The following is a 26,797-nucleotide window of genomic DNA, read 5'->3' as shown; positions in this document are numbered from 1 at the left end:
TTCCTTCCGTTTTTCAACCTTTCTTTCCAGCGATCGATTTCGTACTTCCCGGGCTAGGTCCAGGCATTCCACCCGGTCAGTTGGGTCCCTAAATCTTTGCCATCTTTTCCTATAAGCATTTTAAATATTGATCAAATCCTTCAGGAGATCCGGCGTGGTGTCTTCTTGGGTGCCTTGGCGGTACTGAACCCGCGGTTGGACTGCATTCTTAGTCATTACCCGTCCAGTACCCATTTCCAGCGCGATCCGCAAATTTGACGACGGTCCAGAACATTATTATTATTATTATTATTATTATTATTATTATTATTATTATTATAGATGTTCTGGACCCCACAGCCAAGATGCAAGACCGCTACTGGGCGGTAAATTACATCTGCTGCCTTTGTCATTGTTGACAATGTCACCAGCACCATTGTCGCGCGTAGGCAAGTGTGCGGGATTTCTGGCGATACGAATGACATACTTCCGTGCATTATTGACCTTATTATAGAGGTGAACAATTTGACGGTCAATCTCATTCCTATCATGTATTTCAAATGTGTTTAAATTTTTATTTATATGCCAGGAGAATCTACTCTAATCTAAGAAGGTTCTCCAAAGGAAAAGATGGCTGTTGAAAACTAACCCAGGAAAGATTAAAAATGATCGGTTTATGAATTGTGCCGGCTGCCGAAGCACTCCTCTGGGGCAATGATCGATGAATGACAAATGAAATGAAATATTGGACAGTGTTGCTGGAATGAATGATGACAGGAAAAACCGGAGTATCCGGAGAAAAACCTGTCCCGCCTCCGTTTTGTCCAGCACGAATGTCACATGAACCATGGAACCCAGCTGTGAGAGGCCGGTGCGCTGCCGCCTGAGCAACGGAGGGTCCTTATAAGTACATTATGAACAGTAAAATCAATTGGTCTCACCTCTTTTACACCCCAGCGACATTAAGTTTATTTAGCCCCCCCCCCCAAAAAAAAATTAAAAGAAGGCGTGTTTCTTTGTGTTTAAAGGAGATTTCAAACACCAATGTTCACGTCTATTACCTTCAGTTTTGAGATATAAGTATCCCCATAAAAATAAATAACTTTTTTTCACTTCCTTTCACACTCCCCCCCCCCCCCCCCAAATGAATTCTCCGGCAAAAAATACTTGCTTCTTTAATAGTAAAGGATTTTCTAAATACCAATTATCAAACCTCTAACTTCTTCAGTTTTTGATTTATGTCTCCTCATGAAAGGAATTCAACTTCTTTTCACTCCTGCCCACCAAGATGGTTTCCCCACCAAAACACGTTTTTCTTTGCTTTTAAAGGAGATCCAAATACCAATTTTCACGTCTGTAACAACTTTACTTTTTATTAGATGTATGTATTCTAACCCGGTCTAGAAAGCCAAGAATAACGGCCGAGAGGATTCGTCGTGCTGACCACACGGCACCTCATAATCTGCAGGCCTTCGGGCTGAGCAGCGGTCGCTTGGTAGGCCAAGGCCCTTCAAGGGCTGCAGTGCCATAGGGTTTGTGGGTTATGTATTATAATACAATTTAATTCATTTTTCAATTCTTTCACCCCCCCCCCCAATCGGATTCCAAATATCAAATTTCACGTTTGTAACATCTTCATTTTTGAGATATCAGTAGCCTAATTAAAAGAATTCAACACAATTTTTAGTCACTTTTACCGCCCCTCCCCCCCTCCACTCAAGTGGTATTTCCGAAAACTAAAAATACACGTTTCTTTATTTTTAATGGAGATTAAAAAAATACCATTTTTCACTTCTGTAACATTTTAAGTTTTTTGAGGTATACTGTAGAAATTCTCATTTTAAAATTTCACCCCTTTTTAGTTCTCCTTAACCCCTCAGCGTCGCAGCCATTTAAATAGCTTCCTACCCCGTGGCCGGATGAGATTTCAACTACGCGCGACTGAAATACATCGATTCACTTAAAGCGTTACTACAAGTATAAGAGTAGCCCGATTTTCACGAAATTTGGAATCCCTTATGACAGAACTATGTACATGCAGATAATTACATAATTGTTTCACAATTTCTTAGTAATATAGTTCCGTGTGATAGAGTTCGAAGCACTCTTTGAGAGAGGGACTCAAGTCACACTCCTGGAAGCAGTACACTGACTTCTTCTTTTCGCCGTGTTTTGAACACAGGATACAATGTCTCTGAGTTTTGGATTTCTAACTCTTGGGTGCTAATTTCCTGATAAAATGTCTTTCCTGCAACCTTGGAACTGTATTATCTGATGCGCGCCGGCCTTGAATATTTCGTTCCCCTCCCGAGCGAGCGTATTTTGTAAACAAACCTTTCACCAGCTGAACCCGATAAGGTAATTGCTCAATATTTGTCTCTGTGACCTGTGTGAGTATTATTAGAGAATTTAGCAATCAGAATTCACCGCTGAAAACTTCTCTTTGACCTGTATAATTATCTAGTCTCTTACACAAAATTTCCAAGTACTGTTTCCTCCTCATCGTCACTCTCATCATTTACCACTGCTACATCATCTATTTCATTATCGCTGCTGCTTATACTGTCACTACTACTTCCGACTAAACTTTCATCTGAATTATACAATATTTCAAGCACGTTACTGTCAGTCATACCACGGCTGAGCGCGGCGCGTCACACGGACTGATGAAGCTGCAGCGAGACCGAAAGCAACAGGACGAAACTGAATGAGGGGAATAACATTTATGACGAAACAAACCAACTCAATACATATTTCAGATAAAAGGTCGCGACATTGTCTTTCAAGCGAGATATATACTATGAACAACTGGCTCTCGTATCGTTTGACAGAAAGCAGCACTAACTGATGCCTACACAGAGCGCTCGTGGAGAGTTATGAAAATATTACAAGCTGAGAAATACAGACAAATATAATAAATAAACCGCACTCCCAATGTACAAATAGAGCAAAGAACATCACACGAAAAGACAAACTTCTCAGATCATCTTTTCTTTATTTTATTCTGTGGGAAAGAATGAAGCAAACAGACTTAAAAAAGCAAGAGATTAGTGCTCAGACTTATTTGACAAATGATTATCCTTGCAAAAACAACTACATCATAATGATTTTTCAATTCTTATTTACAACGCTGATAAACCCGAAAATGTCTTCTTGGAAACAAAACAATTTGCATATCAATAACTCGAAAACTCTTCGCGCTATAGCTGTAAATGTGAAACCATGTATGGGTCTATACGACGTATAGAGGTCGGCGGATACGGAAGAAAAGAGGGTCTATACCACGTATAGAGGTCGGCGCTGAGGGGTTAAGTGGAGTTTCCAAAAACAAATCACCTATGTTTCTTTACATTTACAGGAGATTCCAAATACCACTTTTTACGTCTGTAACATTTTACGTTTCTCAGATATTCTGCAGATATAGTCTTTCAAAAAATTCACTCCAATTTGTCACTCCTGTTTAACCGCCATTAATTGGATTTTCCAAAAACAAAAAAAATATGTGATTCTTTATTTTTAAAGGAGATCCCATATACAAATTTTCAGTTCTGTAATATCTTCAGTTTCTGATATATATGTATCCTCATTAAAGGCATTCAACCCATTATTCACCCTTTTACACCCCTCCTACTGGGATTTACAGAAAACAAAAAGATACGTGTTCCTTTATTTTAAAAGGAGATTCTAAATACCAGTTTTTACATCTGTAAAAATTTAAAGTTTTAAGATGTAGACACACTCATTTTAAAAATTCTCCCCCCTTTTCACCCCCCCCCCCCATTATTTGGATGTTCCAAAAACGAAATAATATCTGTTTCTTTATTTTGAAGGTAGATCCCAAATACCAATTTTCAGGTCTGTAATATCTTCAGGTTCTGAAATATAAGTAGCCTCATTAAAGGCATTCAACCTCTTTTTCACCCTTTTCCACCCTTCCTATTGGGATTTTCCAAAAACAAAAAAATACGTGTTTCTTTATGTTTAAAGGAGATTCTAAATACCAATTTTTACATATATAAACTTTAAAAGTTTTGAGATATGGATACACTCATTTTAAAAATTCACCCCCTTTCCCCCACCCCGCGCTATAACTGGATTTTCCAGAAACAAAAAAAGATACGTGTTTCTTTATTTCTAAAGGAGATCCCAGACACCAATTTTCAGGTCTGTAATATCTTCAGTTTCTGAGATATAAGTATCCTCATCACTGATCTCTATACATGGATGGCTGGTGGCTTGGGTAGCAGTAAGCGGAATAGAAGATGACTGGAGTAGTAACATGGCAGCGAGCGCACGGTACAGTACACCACGAGGAGCGCGCTTGCTTTGTTTATGCTTAGTTCAGTGACGCCAACCCCCTTGATTGTAGTTCCACGGGTGTTCTGTGCTGTATTATTTCAAAAGAAATAGTAGTGTATTTTATGAATTTAGGTTTGTTGCCTTGTAGTATGCTTGTAAATTCGTTCGTTCGTAATCTGTTTATCCTCCAGGGTTGATTTTTCCCTCGGACTCAGCGAGGGATCCCATCTCTACCGCCTCAAGGGCAGTGTCCTGGAGATTCAGACTTTCGGTCGGGGATACAACTGGGGAGTGTGGCCAGTACCTCGCACAGGCGGCTTCACCTGCTATGCTGAATAGGGGTTTTGTTGGGGGATGGGAAGTTTGGAAGGGATAGAGACAAGGAAGAGGGAAGGAAGCGGCCTTGGCCTTAAGTTAGGTACCATCCCGTCATTTGCCTGGAGGAGAAGTGGGAAACACAGAAAACCACTTCCACGATGGCTGAGGAGGGAATGGAACCCTCCTCTACTCAGTTGACCTCCCGAGGCTGAGTGGACCCCGTTCCAGCCCTCATACCACTTTTCAAATTTCGTGGCAGAGCCGGGAATCGAACCCAGGCCTCTGGGGGTGGCAGCTAATCACACTAACCACTACACCACAGAGGCGGACACTGCTTGTAAATTACAAAATTAAATTTAAATGTGCATGTATTTATGTGAAATCCGAATGAAGAAACATCCTACCGGGTATTAACATACCGCAGTGTTCAGCTTATGGATGTACAAACAGAAAAGATCAGCAGAAGGAGAAATCATTTCATCGGTGAGTTTTATACTGTACATAATAATCTCTCTAGGGTAGTGTTTTGAGTTTTAGGTTTATTGTATCTTATTTCGCATATTCTGGAAGCAAAATGGCAATTTTTCTAGGTTTCCTTTCTCGAAACCCGAACATCTAAGATCATGAATTAGGAGTATCAGGCGGAAGACTTGGGAGCCTTCTAAAACAGCTGTTCTCTGCTCCCATCACTTTGAAGAAGACTCTTTAGATAAAAATGGACAAACTGCACGCCTTAGAAATGATGTATAGCCAACTGTTTTCAATTTTACTGAACATTAACTGCAAGTAAAGATTTACTTATATTTTTATTTATTTGTCATAATTAAACTGACGGTTTTGATGAAATAATTGACGTGACTGTATAACAATCTTAGAAAATGAAGTCTGGAGGAATTCTAGAGCTTATTTACATCAGTAATAATTATACGTTTCAGACACTGGAGTGGTGGGAGAAGGCAAAGTGTGGTGGGTGTTTTAGGCTATCCCATTATACTAGTTGTGGTATTTGGGGCTCATTTAACGGGTGTTACATATTTCTGATGATGACCATCAATATTGCTTTGGTAGCTGAATTTAATTAAAGAGGTCTGTAATAGTAAATTAAGCTGCAGGTAATGTGATATATTGACAAGTTTTGAATATTTGCTGGTTTTATGAATGTGTACATTTGCTTCAATTATATTTTAATTTGATAAACTGCGCGTTATTTCATAGAAACAGGAAACAGGAATTCATTATCAAGCGCCGATTATGGTATGTCGAATCTAGGCCTGTATAGTGAGCTACGTTTATAGGTACATCATTTTAAGAATGCATAATTTCGTGACATACATGTATACAATTTACAGCAATGTTTCCAGAAACTCATTTTCACTCATATTGTGTTACCGATCGCTAATTGCATGTATTCAGCACCTAAGTTAATATTAGTCGGCCGTTATTATACACTCATTTTTATTGCTATCCCGGAGATTTACTGACCTCGGAACGACGTGATCCCAATGTCCTTGTGCTTTGAGTGAACATGTCCCTATATTTTTCATTATTCCAACGTGCCAATAATTGCGATTTAAAATTGTCTATATTATCATTGCTTCCCCATAAGGAGAGCTCTAGGATGGGAACGCCAACATGGCGAACCGTGCGCTCAACTTGGCGTACTTTCTCCTGCAGCGGAGAGCTGCCATCAGCGATCCATGTGTAGAGATCAGTGATCCTCATTAAAGATATTCAACCCCTTTTTAACCCCTTTTCACCCCTCCTGTTTGGATTTTCCAAAAACAAAAATATATGTGTTTCTTTATTTTTAATGAAGATTATAAATACCAATTTTTACATCTGTAAACTATAAAAGTTTCGAGATATAGATACACTCATTTTAAAAATTCAACCCCCTTTTCACCCTCTCAGTAAGTGGATTTTCCAAAAACAAAAAATACTTGTTTCTTTATTTTTCGAAGAGATCAAAACTACCAATTTTCAGGTCTGTAATATCTTCAGTTTCTAAGATATAAGTATCCTCATTGAAGGCATTCAACCCATTTTTCACCCCTCCTATTAGGATTTTCCTAAAACAAAAAATACATGTTCCTTCATTTTTAATAAAGATTCTAAATACCAATATTTACATCTGTAGACTTTAAAAGTTTTGAGATATAGATGCACTCATTTTAAAATTTCACCCCCCTTTTCACCCTCCCATTAATTGGATTTTCCAAAAACAAAAAAAGGTGTGTTTCTTTATTTTTAAAAGAGATCAAAAGTACCAATTTTCAGGTCTGTAATATCTTCAGGTTCTGAGATATAAGTACCGGTATCCTGATTAAAGGCATTCAACCCCTTTTTCACCGTTTTTCACCCCTCCTATTGGGATTTTCTGAAAACAAAAAAAATACATGTTTCCTTATTTTTAAAGATGATTCTAAATACCTATTTTTACATCTGTAAACTTTTAAAGTTTTGAGATATAGATACACTCATTTTAAAATTTCAATCCCCTTTTCACCCCCTTAGCGAAGGAATATCCAAAAATCCTCTCTTAGCGAGCACCTCCTTCTTAATGTGAATCTATGCCCAAAATTTTGTTTCTTTATGTCCAGTAGTTTTGGTTCGGCGATGATGAATCAGTCAGTCAGTCAGTCAGTCAGTCAGTCAGTCAGTCAGTCAGGACAAGTTACATTATATATATAGATGACTAGCAAGATACCCGTGCTTCGCTACGGTATTATACTGAAATTTATAATTGAATGCTTATTGTTTTATATATATAATCCGCCGAAATTCACGATCTGACTCGTTTTCTGCGAGAATCCACCAAAATTCCCTATCTGACTCGTTTTCTATTATTTTACAGCACGTTTCCTCCCATTTTTCAATCTTCCTTTCCAGCAATCGATTTCGTACTTCCCGGGCTAGGCTCAGGGATTCCTCCAGGTCAGTTGCGTCTGTAAATCTTTGCCATCTTTTCCTTTAATCATTTTTAATATGGATAAATTCCTTCAGGAGATCCGGCGTGGTGTCATATTGGGTGCCTTGGCGGCACTGAACCCGCGGCCGGACTGCATTCTTATTAGTCATTACCCGTCCAGGAGCCGTTACCAGCGCGGTCCGCACATTTGACGACGGTCCGGAACATTATTATTATTATTATTATTATTATTATTATTATTATTATTATTATTATTATTATTATTATTATTATTATTATTATTATTATTATGTGTTGCTGGAATGGCTGATGACAGGGAAAACTGGAGTATTCGGAGAAAAACCTGTCCCGCCTCCGTTTTGTCAGCACAAATGTCACATGGAGTGACCGGGATTTGAACCATGGAACCCAGCTGTGAGAGGCCGGCGCGCTGCCGCCTGAGCAACGCAGGATCCTTATAAGTACATTAATAACAGTAAAATCAATTGGTCTCACCTCCTTCTACACCCCACCGCCGTTAAGATTATTTACCGCCACCTTCCCCCCCCCAAAAAAAAAAATTAAAAGAAGGCTTGTTTCTTTATATTTAAGGGAGATTCCAAACACCAATGTTCACGTCTATTACCTTCAGTTTTGAGATATAAGTATCCCCATAAAAGTAATTTACATTTTTCACTTCATTTCAAACTACTCCCTCCCCCCTTCCCTAAGTGAACTTTCCCGCAAAAAATACTTGTTTCTTTAATAGTAAAGGATCTTCTAAATACCAATTATCACGACTCTAACTTCTTCAGTTTTTGATTTATGTGTCCTCATGAAAGGAATTCAACTCCTTTACACTCCCGCCCTCCAAGATGGTTTCCCGCCCTAAACGCGTTTTTCTTTGTTTTTAAAGGAGATCAAAATACGAATTTTCACGTCTGTAACAACTTTAGTTTTTATTAGATGTATGTATTCTCATACAATTAAGCCAATTAATTTATCAATTCTTTCACCCCCCCCCCGCTTCATTGGATTTTAAGAGAATACGTGTTTCTTTACTTTTAAAGCAGATTGAAAATATCAAATTTCACGTCTGTAACATCTTCTTTTTTGATATATCAGTAGCCTAATTAAAAGAATTCAGCTCCATTTTCAGTCACTTTTACCCCCCCCCTCCACCCAAGTGATATTTCCGAAAACTAAAACTACACGTTTCTTTATGTTTAATAGAGATAAAAAATACCATTTTTCACTTCTGTAACATGTTAAGTTTTTTAGATATACTGTAAAAATTCTCATTTTAAAATTTCACCCCTTTTGAGTTCCCCTTAAGTGGAGTTTCCAAAAACAAATCACCTATGTTTCTTTATATTTACAGGAGATTCCAAACACCCACTTTTTACGTCTGTAATATTTTACGTTTCCAAGATATTCTGTAGATATAGCCTTTCAAAAAATTCACCCCAATTTGTCACTCCTCTTTAACCGCCATTAATTGGATTTTCCAAAAACTAAAAAATACGTGTTTCTTTATTTTTAAAGGAGATTCTAAATACCATTTTTTACATCTATAAACTTTAAAAGTTTTGAGATATAGATACACAAATTTTAAAAACTCACCCCCTTTTCACCCCCTCATTAATTGGATTTTCCAAAAACAAAAAATACGTGTTTCTTTTTTAAAGGAGATCCCAAACACCAATTTTCAGGTCTGTAATATCTTCAGGTTCTGAAATATAACTAGACTCATGAAAGGCATTCGAACCTTCTTCAACCTTTTCCACCCTTCCTATTAGGATTTTCCGAAAACAAAATATATGTGTTTCTTTATTTTTAAAGGAGATTCTAAATACCATTTTTCACATCTATAACCTTTAAAAGTTTTGAGATATAGATACAGTCATTTTAAAATATTACCCCCTTTTCACCCCCTCCCTTAATTGGATTTTCCAGAAACAAAAAAATACGTGTTTCTTTATTTTTAAAGGAGGTCCCAAACACCGATTTTCAGGTCTGTAATATCTTCAGTTTCTGAGATATAAGTAGCCTCATTAAAGGCATTCAACCCTTTTTCCACCCCTTTTCACTCCTCCTATTGCGATTTTCCGAAAACAAAAAATACGTGTTTCTTTATTTTTAATGAAGATTTTAAATACCAGTTTTTACATCTGCAAACTTTAAAAGTTTTAGAGATATAGATTCACTCATATTAAAAATTCACTCACTTTTCACCCTCCCATTATTTGGATTTTCCAAAAACAAAAAAAATACGTGTTTCTTTATTTTTAAAAGAGATCAAAAGTACCAATTTTCAGGTCTGTAATATCTTTAGTTTCTGAGATATAAGTACCGGTATCCTGATTGAAGGCATTCAACCCATTTTTCCCCATTTTCACCCTTTTTCACCCCTCCTATTGGGGTTTTTAGAAAACAAAATAATACGTGTATCCTTATTTTAAAAGAAGATTCTAAATACCAATTTTTACATCTGTAAACTTTTAAAGTTTTGAGATATAGATACACTCTTTTTAAAATTTCACCCCCCTTTTCACCCCCTTAGCGACGGAATATCCAAAAATCCTCTCTTAGCGAGCACCTACATCTTAATATGAATATATTCCCAAAATTTCAATTCCTTATGTCCAATAGTTTTGGCTCGGCGATGATGAATCAGTCAGTCAGTCAGTCAGTCAGTCAGTCAGGACAAGTTATTTTATATATATAGATATGAGTAAGGAAGTGGAACAGATATGAGTAAGGAAGTGGAATCAGAGGTAAGGCTTTGTGTGGATTATGTTATTCTGTAGAGGGTAATAAATAAGTTACAAGATTGTGAGCAACTGCAACGTGACCTCAATAATGTTGTTAGATGGATAGCAGGCAATGGTATGATGATAAACGGGGTTAAAAGTCAGGTTGTGAGTTTCACAAATAGGAAAAGTCCTCTCAGTTTTAATTACTGCGTTGATGGGATGAAAGTTCCTTTTGGGGATCATTTAAGTATGTAGGTGTTAATATAAGGAAAGATCTTCATTGGGGTAATCACATAAATGGGATTGTAAATAAAGGGTACAGATCTCTGCACATGGTTATGAGGGTGTTTAGGGGGTTGTAGTAAGGATGTAAAGGAGAGGACATATAAGCCCTGGTAAGACCCCAACTAGAGTATGTTTCCAGTGTATTGGACCCTCACCAGGATTACCTGATTCAAGAACTGGAAAAAATCCAATATAAAGCAGCTCGATTTGTTCTGGGTGATTTCCAACAAAAGTGTAGCATTACAAAAATGTTGCAAAGTTCGGGCTGGGAAGAAATGGGAGAAAGAAGACGAACTGCTCAACTAAGTGGTATATTACAAACCATTATTCTCGTCATCATTCCTTATTGAAAAATAGCTAATCACAAAGTTTATACAAGGAGTAATTTTAATACCACCTATTCAATACAATTACCGAGCTCGATAGCTGCAGTCGCTTCAGTATCCAGTATTCGGGAGATAGTAGGTTCGAACCCCACTGTCGGCAGCCCTGAAAATGGTTTTCCGTGGTTTCCCATTTTCACACCAGGCAAATGCTGGGGCTGTACCTTAATTAAGGCCACGGCCGCTTCCTTCCAACTCCTAGCCCTTTCCCGTCCTATCGTCGCCATAAGACCTATCTGTGTCGGTGCGACGTAAAGCAACTAGCAAAAAAAAATAAAAAAATATTCAATACAATTTATTCCACTATAGTGTGGTTGAATACACATGGAGATTACCAGAAATTTGAAGGGTACATGTTTCGCCCACTATTTATTGGGCATCATCAGCCTTATCTTGCTTATCCATGTGTATTTAACCACACTATAGTGGAATAAATTGTATTAAATAGGTGGTATTAAAATTACTCCTTGTATAAACTTTGTGATAAGTGGTATATTCCGAGCTATCAGCGGAGAGATGTCGTGGAATGACATTAGTAGATGAATAAGTAGGAAAGATCACACTATGAAGATAAAGTTGGAATTCAAGAGGACAAATTGGGGCAAGTATTCATTTATAGGAAGGGGAGTTAGGGATTGGAATAACTTACCAAGGGAGATGTTCAATAAATTTCCAATTTCTTCAAAATCGTTAAAAAAGGCTAGGAAAACAACAGGTAGGGAATCTGCCAGTTGGGCGACTGCCCTAAATGCAGATTAGTATTGATTCATTGATTGAACCATTCAGAGGGAAAAAAAATGTCACCAACACATTATAAATCACTACTTCTTTTTTCCTCACTTCTTCTAAGCCTTCATCACACAAATATAATTACCGAGACTCTATTTTCAATAATGGAAATGCTCACAGTCTGCACTTCCTTAACATTGCAAGCAATGTAAAATGGGAAAATTTGAATATTGAGGTGATTGATCGGAAAATTAGTAGTAAATTCTGATTTGTACTTAGATATTTGTGGAGGCCGTATGCTCGTGTGGTCCATGGGCAACTGACCAATTGTGCCCATATGTTAAGATGGTCCTGGGTACACCCAAAACAAAATATTTATAATAAATTTATATTTCTGAAGACACTAAAGCATGAATTCAAAAAGGGACTATTAAATTTCTTAATATTTTTTTGAAGAATATTCCTCTTCTCTTCTGTTGTCACCTGGCATAATTAAAATAGTGTTTCCTTTACACAGTTGATCCTACGAAGATAAAGCGAATCACCAGAAGACGTAGGTATCCTGGAGCTGAGGAATACCAGCGTAGGATGATACAGCAGCAAATGCAGCATACTTTCAATAACTTGGTTGCTGAGAGTCAGAAAAGTATGGAGGCAGTTTTTATGGAAAACTCAAGTAAGATTTTGTTTTACATTTTAGACTGTTTTATAATTAGACTAAATATTCTTTTGTACTCATAACATTGAAGTATATACCTAAAATTATTAAAATATGTTCCTAATATAAAAAATGAAATTGCTCTAATAACTACAAATTATAAACAGCTTGAAAATATATGATTACATTCTTTATTTGGGTAGGACTGTGGAAGTTCCAACTGAAAAAATGTGTTTTCTTCAGATATCGATGTTAGGTAGTACATTACAGATTGAAAAGATTGACATATGAATCTTAAGTATTATACCCTTTAATCTTTCAGGTTTTTTGCTAGTGGCTTTACGTCGCACCGACACAGACAGGTCTTATGGTGACGATAAGACAGGAAAGGCCTGGGAGTTGGAAGGAAGCGGCCGTGGCCTTAATTAAGGTACAGCCCCAGCATTTGCCTGGTGTGAAAATGGGAAACCACGGAAAACCATCTCAGGGCTGCTGACTGTGGAATTCGAACCCACTATCTCCTGGATGCAAGCTCACAGCCGCGCGCCCCTAACCGCACGGCCAACTCGCCCGGTCTTTCAGAAGTTAAGGGCACAGCCACTTCATTTCCACTTCTAGCCCTTTCCTATCCCAGCATCACCATAAGACCTATCTATGTTGGTGTGACACAAAGCAAATTGAAAAGAAAAAAGAACTCTCAGAACACTTCACTTAGTGAAATATTTATTTGCAGTAATTATTATGGTAATAAGGGGTGTCTTATTTTTCAAATGGACTTTTCACTAATTCTTATAAATTGTAAGGTCTACCGAACTTGATCGCTGCAATCGCTTAAGTGCGGCCAGTATCCAGTATCCGGGAGATAGTGGGTTCAAACGCCACTGTCGGCAGCCCTGAAGATGGTTTTCCGTGGTTTCCCATTTTCCCACCAGGCAATTGCTGGGGCTGTACCTTATTAAGGCCACGCCCGCTTCCTTCCCACTCCTAGCCCTTTCCTGTCCTATTGTCGCCATAAGACCTATCTATGTCGGTGTGACATAAAACAACATACATATACATTATCATTATAGACTGTTATGCCTTTCAGCATTCAGTCTGCAAACCTGTGTGAATTTACTAAACGTCGCCACAATCTTCGATTTGCAACTAGTGTTGTGGCCTCATTTAGTTCTATACCTCTTATCTTTAAATCATTAGAAACTGAGTCTAACCATCATTGTCTTTGTCTACCTCTGCTTCTCTTACCCTCCATAGCAGAGTCCATTATTCTCCTAGGTAACCTATCCTCCTCCATTCGCCTCACATGACCCCACCACCGAAGCCAGGTTATGCGTACAGCTTCATCCATCGAGTTCATTGCTAAATAAGCTTTTATCTCCTCATTCCGAGTACCCTCCTGCCATTGTTCCCACCTGTTTGTACCAGCAATAATTCTTGCTACTTTCATGTCTCTTACTTCTAACTTATGAATAAGATATCCTTAGTCCACCCAGCAAAGTTGGTCTGAAAACAGACCGATGTAAAGATAGTTTCGTCTGGGAGCTGACTTCCTTCTTACAGAATATTGTTGATGGCAGCTGCGAGCTCACTGCATTAGCTTTACTACACCTTGATTCAATCTCACTTACTATATTACCATCCTGGGAGAACACACAACCTAAATACTTGAAAATATTGACCTGTTCTAGCTTTGTATCACCAATCTGACATTCATTTCTGTTGAATTTCTTACCTACTGACATCAATTTAGTCTTCGAAAGGCTAATATTCATACCATACTCCTTGCACCTATTTTCCAAGTTCGAAGATATTAGATTGCAGGCTTTCGGCACAATCTGCCATTAAGACCAAGTCGTCAGCATAGGCCAGACTGCTTACTACATTTCCACCTAACTGAATCCCTCCCTGCCATTTTATACCTTTTAGCAGATGATCCATGTAAACTACGAACAGCAAAGGTGAATGATTACAGCCTTGTCTAACCCCTGTAAGTACCCTGAACCAGGAACTCATTCTACCATCAATTCTCACTGTAGCCCAATTGTCAACATAAATGCCTTTGATTGATTTTAATAATATACCTTTAATTCCATAGTCCCCCAGTATAGCGAACATCTTTTCCCTCGGTACCCTGCCATAAGCTTTCTCTAGATCTACAAAACATAAACACAACTGCCTATTCCTCTCGTAGCATTTTTCAATTACCTGGCACGTACTGAAAATCTGATCCTGACAGCCTCTGTGTGGTCTGAAACCCTACTGGTTCTCATCCAACTTCCTCTCAACGACTGATCGCACCCTCCCTTCCAAGAACCCAGTGAATACTTTGCCTGGTATACTAATCAACGAGATACCTCGATAGTTGTTGCAATCCTTCCTGTTCCCTTGCTTATAGACAGGTGCAATTACTGCTTTTGTCCAATCTGAAGGTACCTTACCAACACTCCATGCTAATCTTACTACTCTATGAAGCCATTTCATCCCTGCCTTTCCACTATACTTCACCATTTCAGGTCTAATTTCATCTATTCCTGCTGCTTTATGACAATGGAGTTTATTTACCATCCTTTCCACTTCATCAGGCGTAATTTCACCAACATAATTTTCCTCCTCCCCATGAGCTTGGCTGTACGCAACACCACCAGGATGATTTCCTTTTACATTGAGAAGATTTTCAAAATATTCACTCCACCTCTCCAGTGATTCCCTGGAATCTATTATGAGTTCACCTGAATTACTCAAAACACTGTTCATTTCCTTTTTCCCTCCCTTCCTAAGATTCTTTATTACTGTCCAGAAAGGTTTCCCTGCTGCTTGACCTAGCCTTTCCAGGTTATTACCAAAATCTTCCCATGACTTCTATTTGGATTCAACAACTATTTGTTTCGCTCTGTTTCTTTCATCTACATACAAATCCCTGTCTGCCTCGGCCCTTGTTTGGAGCCATTTCTGATAAGCCTTCTTTTTACGTTTACAAGCTGTTCTCACTTCATCATTCCACCAAGATGTTCGCCTTTTCCCACCTTTGCACATAGTTGTTCCTAGGCATTCCCTTGCTGTTTCTACTACAGCATCCCTGTATGCCACCCATTCACTTTCTATATCCTGAACCTGCTTACAGTCTACTGTTCGAAACTTCTCACTAATCATATCCATGTACTTCTGTCTAATTTCCTCGTCCTGGAGATATTCTACCCTTTTTCGTTTGTAGACAGATTTCACTTTCTCTACCCTAGGCCTGGAGCCGGAAAAGACCGAAAACAACTTGTAAAAAAAAAAAATGTTGTTAGATGCGACCAGTATAAGTGTTTTCAACCTCTTTGCTGTTAATATTAACCTTTTCCTATAAAAAGTGTGATATTCCTCCTTCACAAGTGCTAAATTCTCCCCAAATTGCATAATGCTCTTTCAAGAATTACGAATGTGAAATATTTTAGCTATTTTACAAATCAGGGTTGTTCATAACAGCCCAAGTATTCACTGGTCATCACCTTGAATAGATCAGGTATGACTGATTATTTCCTAATAAAAAGCAATCAAAGGACATTTTTTATTTAATAATGTAACAAAAATTAAATTTAAGTCAGAGTTGGCCAAAATAAGAAATGTAGAAAAAACATTAAGTTCTAAAATATCAGCTCTTGTATTTTACACCGAATTGTTTCATTATTTACAGGAGACAATCCAATGTGTCCATCTTCAAAACTTCACTAATGTGTGGTATATTTCGAAGCAGGGGTTAGCACACAGAGCCATGTCACATTTGATGCACATGTACCGGTTTCTCGTCTCTTCTTTTCGTCAGTTGTTTTGTTGGAGCAGACATGGCAGCATCTTGTAGGAAATTTCTTCTTTGGAGTAGGTTGTACAGGGGATGGGAAATGTCTCTCCGTCAGTCTGAGTGGTTGGTCACCAGATTTAGGACGTCCTCTTTTACTAGTTTGTCTAGAAACGTGGTACTTCTGAATGAGTTCCCTTATAAGCTGTAGCTGGAGATCTGCTAGAGATATGTTCTGTCCAGTTTTGACATTGAAGAGGGCATGAGAATTTAGAACAGTGATGTCCAGCTGGTGGAAATAGAACTTTCGGTACCATTTCATTGACTTCTGCACCGCACACTTGATAGAACTGATCATCATGTATGACCGGTCAACAGGACTCATGTACTTGTTATAGTCAATAACGCAATGGGGTTTCTCTACAGGCAGTCTTGTCTGTCTGTCCATCTTCCCTGTAGGTCTCATTTTATCAGCATGTCGCGTGGTCAGCATACAAACTTCCCTAGGATTGAACCACCTGATGGCAATCATGTTATCTGTTGCTTTGGATTCTGTTTGTCCTTTGTTCTATTTTGTAGTAAATTTTGGCATACCCCTCCTGTTTTTCCTGATGGTACCACATGTGTTAGTGTTGTTTCTGTGTAGGTTATCGTACAGTTGTGGACTTGAATACCAGTTATCTATCCACAGTGTATGTCCTTTCTGCAAGTACCTTTCAGTTAGATTCAAGACAGCTGCACCTGATACCCCAAATTCATGTTTAGGAATTATTTCTGTAGTTGACCCTGTGTAAACAATAAAATCCAGGACATATCCGGTCTCATAATTGCAGATAACAAATGTCTGTTCCAAATCTGTGTCTCTTTGATTGGATAAACTGAATGAATGAAAGCCTGCCTTTGAAAAGCATCAAACTTTGATCAGTGCAAATGTTTTCAAACGGGGTGAACGTTTCTCTGAACTTGTTTCTGAAACGGTCAATTACAGGCTTTATTTTATACAGCCAGTCACCTTCAGGTTGGCTATTGTTGTCATTGAAATGTAACAGCCACAATAATAAGAGGTACCTGTCTCTAGACATGAAATTTGAGAACTGCGGGGTCATTATTAGAGGATCAGTTGACCAGTATTCAAGAAATGTAAGTTTCTTCATTCTTGCTATAGGCATTGTCATGGCGAAAAAGAGGTACAGTTCTTCAGGTGTGGTTTCCCTCCATTTCTGTAGCCTTGAACTTGGAGACGGTGGTATTGTTTGCGTAACAAATACAAAATACTTGTTTGTTTCAACTGCCATATGCATAATTTTTCATGAAAAGAAGAACTGAAATACGTCTTAAGCCTCTGGTTCATCATGAATTACACCAAGTGATATACCCGATGAACGGTCATCAAAACTGTGTATTACAGGACTAAACATATTACCTGTGCGACATTGAAATAAATCATGTTCGGAACAGATTCTTTTCCTGTTTCGTGGAGTTGGTACTTGAGGCTCAGCACTACCACTGTCACTACGCAAATTGCTGATATGTGAGTACTCATCTTCCAATTCAAGAGTATTCACACCTTCTATAAGTTCAAACTCGGAAAGAGCACACCGTCCACTAATTGAAGCCATTTTTACAAACCCTGGACACAGGTGCTTTGCGGGACTGTCAACCTAGATTGCCTACTGAGCTGAGTGCATTATTACAGCTATTTGACCGCAGATAGCGTTAGAATCTGCATGAAGATAGAGATTTGTGTGGGTAGGCTTACGATAGATGGTATGTCCTAAGGAGCCGTCCGATTTCTTTCGTACTAGAACATCCAAGAAAGGAAGGCATCTGTCTGAATCCATCGCCATAGTGAATTTTATTGAAGTATGTTGCTGATTTAGGTGGTTTAGAAATAGAGGAAGTTTCTCAGGACCTTCTGTCCAGACCACAAATGCATCATCAACATACCTCCACCATATCATAGGTTTGACGTGCGCCGAAGCAATAACCTCCTCCTCAAAATGCTCCATAAAGAAATTAGCTACGATGGGCGAAAGTGGACTTCCCATATCCACTGTGTCCGTCTGTTCATAAAAATTCCCACCCCACAAGAAATGGCTGGAAGTCATGCAGTGGTAAAATTGCTTAGTAATGTCCTCAGGAAATAGGTGTTCAATGAGAGACATGACCGAGTCATTCAGCACTATAGTGAACAAGGACTCCACATCAAAACTCACCAAAAGTGCATTAGGTTGAAGGGTTATGGCTGACTCGGTCAACAGGCCTAACAGGACAGATTGCTGATCAAATTTCGAAAGTAAATAACAAAATTTCAAACGTAAATGACAAACTTTCAGGCAAAATTTCTCAAGCTAACTCAGTTTTAACTGAACAGATAGCACCACTGTGCACACAGGTTTACAATGTAGAACAGGGCCTAGAATCTAAAATTTGAACCGTAAATGATGAAATTTCTTCACAAATTAGCGACGTCACCAATCGATTAACGCAGCAGATTGAAATAATAATATTAAGTTATTTATTAGACCACCTAATCAATACAAAATCGTCTTGGATGATTTACATAAATTTGTTAGCTAACAGTGGTACATGTTTCGCCTTCCCTGAAGGCATCATCAGCCATAGTCTTAACCTTAAATTAAAAATAAGCGTCTAAATAACATGTAGTAATGAAATGAATTTTAAAATCTTGAAGAGATTTGAAGTAAAATAACATTAAAAATAACAATGAGGGTTTGAAAATACAATGTGATGAGATATAATAGTGGAAGTATTAACAAAATTAACATTAGAAGGCTGCTAAAATAAGTACAATGGATAAAACAACAGATTGTTATACAACAAGTAGTAAGATTGCATAAAAGTAAAGTTGATAGTCTGGCAGTTATAATTAGACGATGGCGAAAAATCGTATATAATCAAAGTAAAGAAGAGAGAATAAAAGTCAAAGTTAGTCGAGAGATCCGAAGTTAATCATGATCTTGAAGATAAAAGACGAAAGTCAGATGCATATGGTGAAGTTGTAGAACACGTTGAGGATATGAAGTTGGTGAATAGAAGTTGAAGAACAGTTTCAAATAGGATCACTATGGACCATCTCAAAATTTGAAGTGATGTTCAAATGTTGTAAATTGTGAGTTTGTAGATATTCTAGTTGAAAAAGCATATAAAAGTGGAATCTGTAAAAGGAAGCAAGAAACGTAGAGTTAATTGTGTGAAAAGATATTTGAAAATATTGAAGTAGAATCGTGTGTACTTACCATTTGACGGTGACGAAGATAGCTTGTAACATTATGTGTTAGAAGTATTTGCAACAGTAGACTTCTTGCTACGTGTGTTATAACTGAAGTTTTGTGCTGGAGGGGGATCTGTTTGCGTTGACGTAACTATTGGAGGGAGGGAAGGAAGAGAGTGTATTACTGCGCGTGTTGTAACGGTGTAAGGCTATTGGAGGGAGCGATGTTACGGTGGGTGTGGCTATGGGTTTATTGGTTGTATTTGAATTAGAGGTACTAGCGGCGGGGGGAAGGGAGGGGGGTATATTAGCTGTAGGGGAGGTGGGAACTCTAATTGATGTGAGGTTGAAGATTTTTAAGAATTTGTTGGTGAGGGAAGTTGATTCTCGTAATAAAATAAGAATCTGTTCATACGAGGGGCTTTTTTTATCAATAGTGTCATTTAGATTCTTATCTTTATTAAAATGTTGGTCGAGGAAAATAAATAAGTTTTCATATTCTGTCATGAGTTTGCTTTTATCGACTCTTTTTAGGATATGGATGTCTTGTTCTATTGTGGTGAATTTATGCCCGGTGTCCCTCATATGGTTGGCCATTGCGGAGAATTTGTTGTGTCTTTGGGCATTGTAATGCTCGGCGTATCTGGTAGAGAAGCTGCGGCCAGTTTGGCCAACATAAGAAAAATTACATGTAGAGCATTTCAATCTGTATATTCCTGATCCAGAGTAACTATTGTCTGTGATGTTAATAGAGTTGTGATTGAAGAATAAATTACGATTAGTGTTTTTTGTTGTGTAGGCTATTTTTATTTCGTGCTTCATTAATGAATTGGTTATCGGGTAAATGCTATGGTTAGTGAACGTGAATTTAGCGTATTTTGGTTTGACAGGTTTCAATGGAGTTAAATTGGTAGCTAGTTTCAGTTTGGTTTTATTGATGATTTTATCAATCATACTCGTGTTAAATTCATTGAATTTAGCTATTTCCTTGATGAATAGTAATTCTTTCTTTAAATTAATAGAGGACATAGGGATCTTTAATGCTCTATATATTAAACTGTGATAAGTGGCTTTTTTATGTGAGTTGGGATGTAAAGAATCATTTTTTATGGTTGTTGGAGAAAAGGTGGGTTTTCTGTATATTTGGAAGTCGAATTTGTTCAATGCTCGTGTGATTTTGATATCTAAGAAGTTCAAAGAGTTATTGAACTCATCTTCTTTAGTGAATTTAATATTATTATCTAAGTTGTTGAGAAATGATAGTATGTTATTGCTGTTGTTGATTTGTTTATCAATGATAGCTATGGTATCATCAACATAGCGATGCCAAAGGCAGAGTCCGTTGATGTTATTAATAATCTTACTATGTTCGAGGTTATCTAAGTATATATCGGCTAGTATTCCAGATAACGGGTCTCCCATCGCTAGACCTTCTTGTTTGTAAATTTTCTTATTGAAGGTAAAATAGTTGTTGTCTAAAACGAAATTAAGTAATTTTAACCATTCATCAGTTTCGATTTTACTCAATGTGCTATGTTTCAACAGATTGTTTTTTATGATGTTAATAGTATTGTTGATAGGGATATTAGTATACATGTTGGTGATGCAAAAGAACATAAAACGTGGTTTGGTTGTAGACTGAACTTATTTAGGGAATTACAAAGTTCGATCGAGTTCTTTATGGGGTTGGAGTTGTGAAATTTGAAGTGTTTTTTTAGGAATTTGTGTAGGAATTGAGAGGTTTTATAGGTAGGACTATTGATACTATTAATTATAGGCCGAATGGGGACATCATTTTTATGAATTTTGGGCAGTGATCTGACTGTAGGTAATTTTGGGTTCATTACAGTTAATTTCTGATAATCTTGAACATTTAAAATGAAGTTAGAATTTTTAAGAAGGTTCTTTAAGTTACGCTGTATTTTGTTTGTTGGATCTTTGTTAATTAAGGTATAGGTATTGTCTGAAAAAAAAGTTTCAGTTTTATTGATGTAATCTTGTTTGTTCATTATTACTATGGTGTTGCCCTTATCTGCTTTTGTAATTACTACGTTGTTGTTATGGATTTTGGATTTCAGGTTTAGAATTTGTTTCGAGACGTTGTAGTTATTATTATATGTTATCTCATTAATCAAAGTTGGGAGTTTCTTTTTTACTTCATATCGAACGTCATTCTGTTTATCAATTGGGATTTGTTTATCGATATTAGTTACGGTTTCAGCGATGGTAGTGATGATGTCTTCTGCCTTTTTGTGATTAGGCCAATTATGTTTGATGCCTTTATCTAATAGATTTAATTCTTGGTTAGAGAAGGTTGCATTAGATAGGTTGATTGTAGTGGGAATGTTAGTCAAATGGGAAGGGGACACTTTGTTGTTTGTATTTTGGTCAGGAGTTTTACATTTGTTTTCTTGAAGACAAAGTAATTTATGGTTTAGGGTTTTCTGTTTCTTGTCTAATACGTAAGATAGTTTGAGGTCAGTGTACCTTAAAAATGAGCTCCATTCAAGTGGGGGTAATTTCTGAGAGATGGTCAAATGAGTCCTATATAATTGTAAATTTAGTAGAGATTTCTTCTTGTATAATAGTTTAATTTCATTTTTCAACCATATGTTGTTTACTTTCTTTTGAGTGGCATTAGATTTTGAACAAAATACAGCGTAACTTAAAGAACCTTCTTAAAAATTCTAACTTCATTTCTTTGTAAAGATTTGAGAAATTTAGGTACCAACTCTAATTTCACAAGCTATCTTTGTCACCGTCAAATGGTAAGTACACACAATTCTACTTCAATATTTTCAAATATCTTTTCACACAATTAACTCTACGTTTCTTGCTTCCTTTTACAGATTCCACTTTTATATGCTGTTTCAACTAGAATATCTACAAACTCACAATTTACAACATTTGAACATCACTTCAAATTTTGAGATGGTCCATAGTGATCCTATTTGAAACTGTTCTTCAACTTCTATTCACCAACTTCATATCCTCAACGTGTTCTACAACTTCACCATATGCATCTGACTTTCGTCTTTTATCTTCAAGATCATGATTAACTTCGGATCTCTCGACTAACTTTGACTTTTATTCTCTCTTCTTTACTTTGATTATATACGATTTTTCGCCATCGTCTAATTATAACTGCCAGACTATCAACTTTACTTTTATGCAATCTTACTACTTGTTGTATAACAATCTGTTGTTTTATCCATTGTACTTATTTTAGCAGCCTTCTAATGTTAATTTTGTTAATACTTCCACTATTATATCTCATCACATTGTATTTTCAAACCCTCATTGTTATTTTTAATGTTATTTTACTTCAAATCTCTTCATGATTTTAAAATTCATTTCATTACTACATGTTATTTAGACGCTTATTTTTAATTTAAGGTTAAGACTATGGCTGATGATGCCTTCAGGGAAGGCGAAACATGTACCACTATTAGCTAACAAATTTATGTAAATCATCCAAGACGATTTTGTATTGATTAGGTGGTCTAATAAATAACTTAATGTTATTATTTCAATCAAATATCATCAATACGGACCAAAAATGATATTTATTACATATAATAACGCAGCAGATATCGGACATCAGGTCAAAACTGGGACAGGTTGACCAGATTGATAGTAGAGTAAGCCATCTGTAAGGGGATATCTTGGACCTCAAGGAGGAGGTGGAAATCCAGGTTTCCGGCATGAAGCAACAGGTTGAGGGGAGGATTTCTAACATCAAGGGAAATTTTGAAAGCCATATATCTGCCGTCGAGGAAAATCTTGGGCGCTGTATTTCTGCTGTTGAAGGAAGGTTAGAAAACCGGTTTTCGACCATCAAGGAAGATATGCAGAATATAAGGGGAAACATCCTTCACGCAGTAGAAGATGAACACAAACAGGACGTATCCCACACCTCTAACCAAATCAAACCTGACTGGAAATACAGCACACCTAGACCGAAAGGTGATTATAGAGAGCCTTCCAGAATACCATGGATGACTGGAGGAGATCCCTACTAGCTTCGTCGAGGGATCGGTCAGCCTATTAGGAAGGACTAATTTACCAGAGGACATCTTCATGCATCTCATCACACCACGATTAAAGGGGCAAGCTGCTATTTGGTGGAACAACTTCAAGGGTTTAAATCTAAACTGGACGGACTCAAGAGGGAATTCTGAAGGGGTGAAGAGCTCCGTGAAAAGGAAGCTACTGACTGAGGCACAACCCACTGGCATGAGATCTAGCACCTTCATCCTACAGAAGTACCAACTCTTCAAGCATCTGCACCCGGAAGGAAGCAAAAAAGAGATCTTGCCAGATATCACAGAGCTACTCCATGATAGGATTCGACCCCTAGTGAAAGTATCACAACCCAGTTCCTTTGATGATCTACACAGAATCATCGCCCAGCTGGAGGAGAACACAAGAGCAAAGCTACAGAAGAGACCAGCGCAGTTAGGAAGTGCTACCAGTGTGGAAGAGTGGGACACCTGAAGAACAAGTGCCCAGCCTTGATGCCGGAAAACTAGGTCCGGCCCATTCTGGATTGAGGGGGATGGGACCGGGAGCAGGAATGCGCCTCAAGACCCGACAGATAAGCAACCCTGGTCAAGTAGGAGAGGGATTGGTCAGATAGTGAGTAGAATAGGCCAACCCTGCCCAGCTATCATCTTAAGGATTGGCAACGAGAATTTTTCAGCCATACTCGACAGCCAAGCTAGTCATTCATTTGTCAATGAGACTGTTGCCAGATTACTATCGCTTATGAAGTCTCACCCCCTCGAAGTAGCGGACGGGGTAACCTATTCCATCCAAGGACAGACTAACCTAACTGCTAAATGCATGAACATGCCTATTGTAATTGATGTTGCAGTGATTCAGAACCTGATACCTGACATCATATTAGGTCATGACTTTCTGGTGGAATACAAGGTGATCCTAAACTATGCAGCTCATGAAGTCTTTTTGGGAAAAGACAGACGTCTGAGGGTCGCCTGGCACGATGGAAATCTCCGGACTTGCAAGGATATGGAAGTCGACGTAAACCTGGGAGATATCCAGTTAACACACCTTCGATTGAGTGAGGAAAAGGAGCTGAGACACACCTTAAAGGACTTTCCGGAAGTCATCACCAATAAAATAGGGCGGACTACTACGGTAACGTACACCATTGAATGCAGCACTCCCTCACCCATCAAGCAACGTCCATATCCAATCAACCCAGATAAGCGCAACTTCAGTCATCCAGAAGATTCAAGAGATGTAAGCACAAGGTCTCGTTGAGCCCTCTACATCTGTTGGGCTTCACCTATCATCCTACAGAAGAAGAAGGGGAGTATCGACTGTATGTGGACTTCCGCAGGTTGAACGAGAAGACCGTTAGTAATGCCTACCCCATGCCTGACCTGAAAGACTCGTTGAAACAAGTAAGTTGGTCTAGGATTTTCAGCACGCTGGATCTCAACTCCAGATACCGGCATGTGGAGGTCGAGGCAAGTTCTAGACCACTGACTGTCTTCATGACACCGAGAGGATTGTACCAGTTTGCAGTAATGCCCTTTGGATTGAAGAATGCTCCTGCCACCTTGACGCGACTGATGGATAAGGTATTATCAGCATATGTCAGAGATTTTTGCCAAGTGTATCTCAACGACATTTTATTTCGCAGCAAGAATTTCCAAGAAATGACTGAAGATTCATGGACTGACTTGCCAATTGGAGAAGTGCCACTTCGCCCAGTCCTGCGTAGAATATCTTGGCCATGTCCTAATATCTGAAGGTTTAGAAAGGCAACCAGAGAAGAATCGAGGTATCGAAGAAGCTGAACACCCGCAGACCAGGCGACAAGTACGTCAGTTCCTTGGTTTGTGTGGATGGTATAGCAAATAGTACCACACTTTGAAGAGAAAGCAATACCACTCACCGATCTACTCCATAACAACCGCCCATTCCTATGGACCAGCAAGGAAGAGGCAGCAGTCCAAGTCATTAAGGCTGCGATATGCAAAGCTCCCGGCTAGTCCATCCCAACCCTCAACGGAAGGTGTGCCTGCAGATGGACGTCAGCGACTCCGGCCTAGGAGCAGTGTTATACCAGCAGAAAGAGTTGAATTATTGATCTGTTATTTGCATTATGTTAGTCGGAACAATTCCATCATTTCTAATCTAAAAACCACAATATGCTGCACATTCCATCTTACCCAAGTTTTTTTTTTTTTGCTATCCACTCCACCAGCTCGCACAACAACAATTCTTTAGAAAAGCCATGGCTACTCAGTGGCAGAGTCATAACGCGTTTATTGTACTTGACGCTTAGTAAAATTAAGGTTTATAGACAGCAGGAATATTTTCGTGGTGGATAGTCATATTGTAAAGATACGTGGAAAAGCATTGCCGGCAAATTTTCAACGGGTTCTAGTCGATATTATGCCCATTTTAAGTTAATTTTTATTGCTTAACGTCTCGCTAACACATCAAAGTTTTTCAGTGTGGCAAGGATGGTAAAGGTCTAGGATTGGGAAGGGAGTGGCTGTGGTCTTAATAACGTATAACCCAAGCATTTACCTGGTGTGAAAATGGGAGATGCAGATCAGTGGTGATTTGATTGATTGATTGATTGATTGATTGATTGATTGATTGATTGATTGGTTGATTTGATTGATTGATTGATTGATTGATTGATTGATTGATTGATCGATCGATCGATCATTAAAAAAATATATTTTACACCAGGCCTGAGTTTGTACTTGAATTACTGAAGGTGAAACATTTCATGACGGGGACTGTGAATCCAGAGCAGAATATAATGCCTGCGATGTTAGGATACCTAAAATAAAGTAAGGGATAACCTTAGAACTTCGAGATGAAATACTTGTGATTGCATGGCATGGAGAGATACAAACATCATTACCATGCTGTCAACTCAAGTCTACATCTGTACTGATAAACAGGAAAGTACAAGATGGATGTCAGGACTAAGTAGAAAAACATAAGATTATAGCTGAGTATAACACATACATCAGAGATTTGTATATTGTGGATCACCTGTCCATCACTTCTTGGTTTTTGCAAAAGACCATGAAGTGGTAGAGAAACTACTTTTCTGGGGAATGGATGTGATTATTATTATCTATATCCTTTAGAAGGAGCCTGCAAAAAGCAGAGGAAACAAAGTGATAAATCATAAGAAATTCCGGGAAGAGTTGGCCATAGAGTTCAGGTTGGGAATCACAGAGGGGATATCCATCTGTTACTGACAAAGAACAGCACCTGGGTGGATAGTTACATATCCTGATGCCTTGCCAGGAAGAGAAACATGAAAACTTCCTTGTGTGCTTGGATAGAAATGTGAAACAAGGTTCATATGCGACACATTTGATCAAAAATGTGTGTATATATAGAACTATTACTAATAACTTTCTTCAAATGTTGACCTCTATATCTCTATCCCTTTTACAGTTGTTAAT

The 26,797-nt window shown here is 38.1% G+C and overlaps 1 protein-coding gene across 4 annotated transcripts in view; it reads left to right on the top strand.

Moving 5' to 3' along the window:
- The window catches only part of LOC136864415 (uncharacterized), a 312,192-nt gene that overhangs the window by 224,923 nt on the left and 60,472 nt on the right, over positions 1–26,797 (top strand). For all 4 annotated transcript variants that reach the window (XM_067141385.2, XM_067141383.2, XM_067141384.2 and 1 more), the window contains one exon: positions 12,175–12,333. In XM_067141385.2, the coding sequence (XP_066997486.1) occupies positions 12,175–12,333 (159 nt within the window). The remainder of the gene's footprint in view (positions 1–12,174; positions 12,334–26,797) is intronic.

This window comes from Anabrus simplex, chromosome 2 (genome assembly GCF_040414725.1).
Source record: "Anabrus simplex isolate iqAnaSimp1 chromosome 2, ASM4041472v1, whole genome shotgun sequence".
In the NCBI taxonomy this organism is placed as follows: Eukaryota; Metazoa; Arthropoda; class Insecta; order Orthoptera; family Tettigoniidae; genus Anabrus; species Anabrus simplex.
The sequence above is the reverse complement of the archived record's forward strand: the minus strand, read 5'-3'. Positions and strand labels throughout refer to the sequence as shown.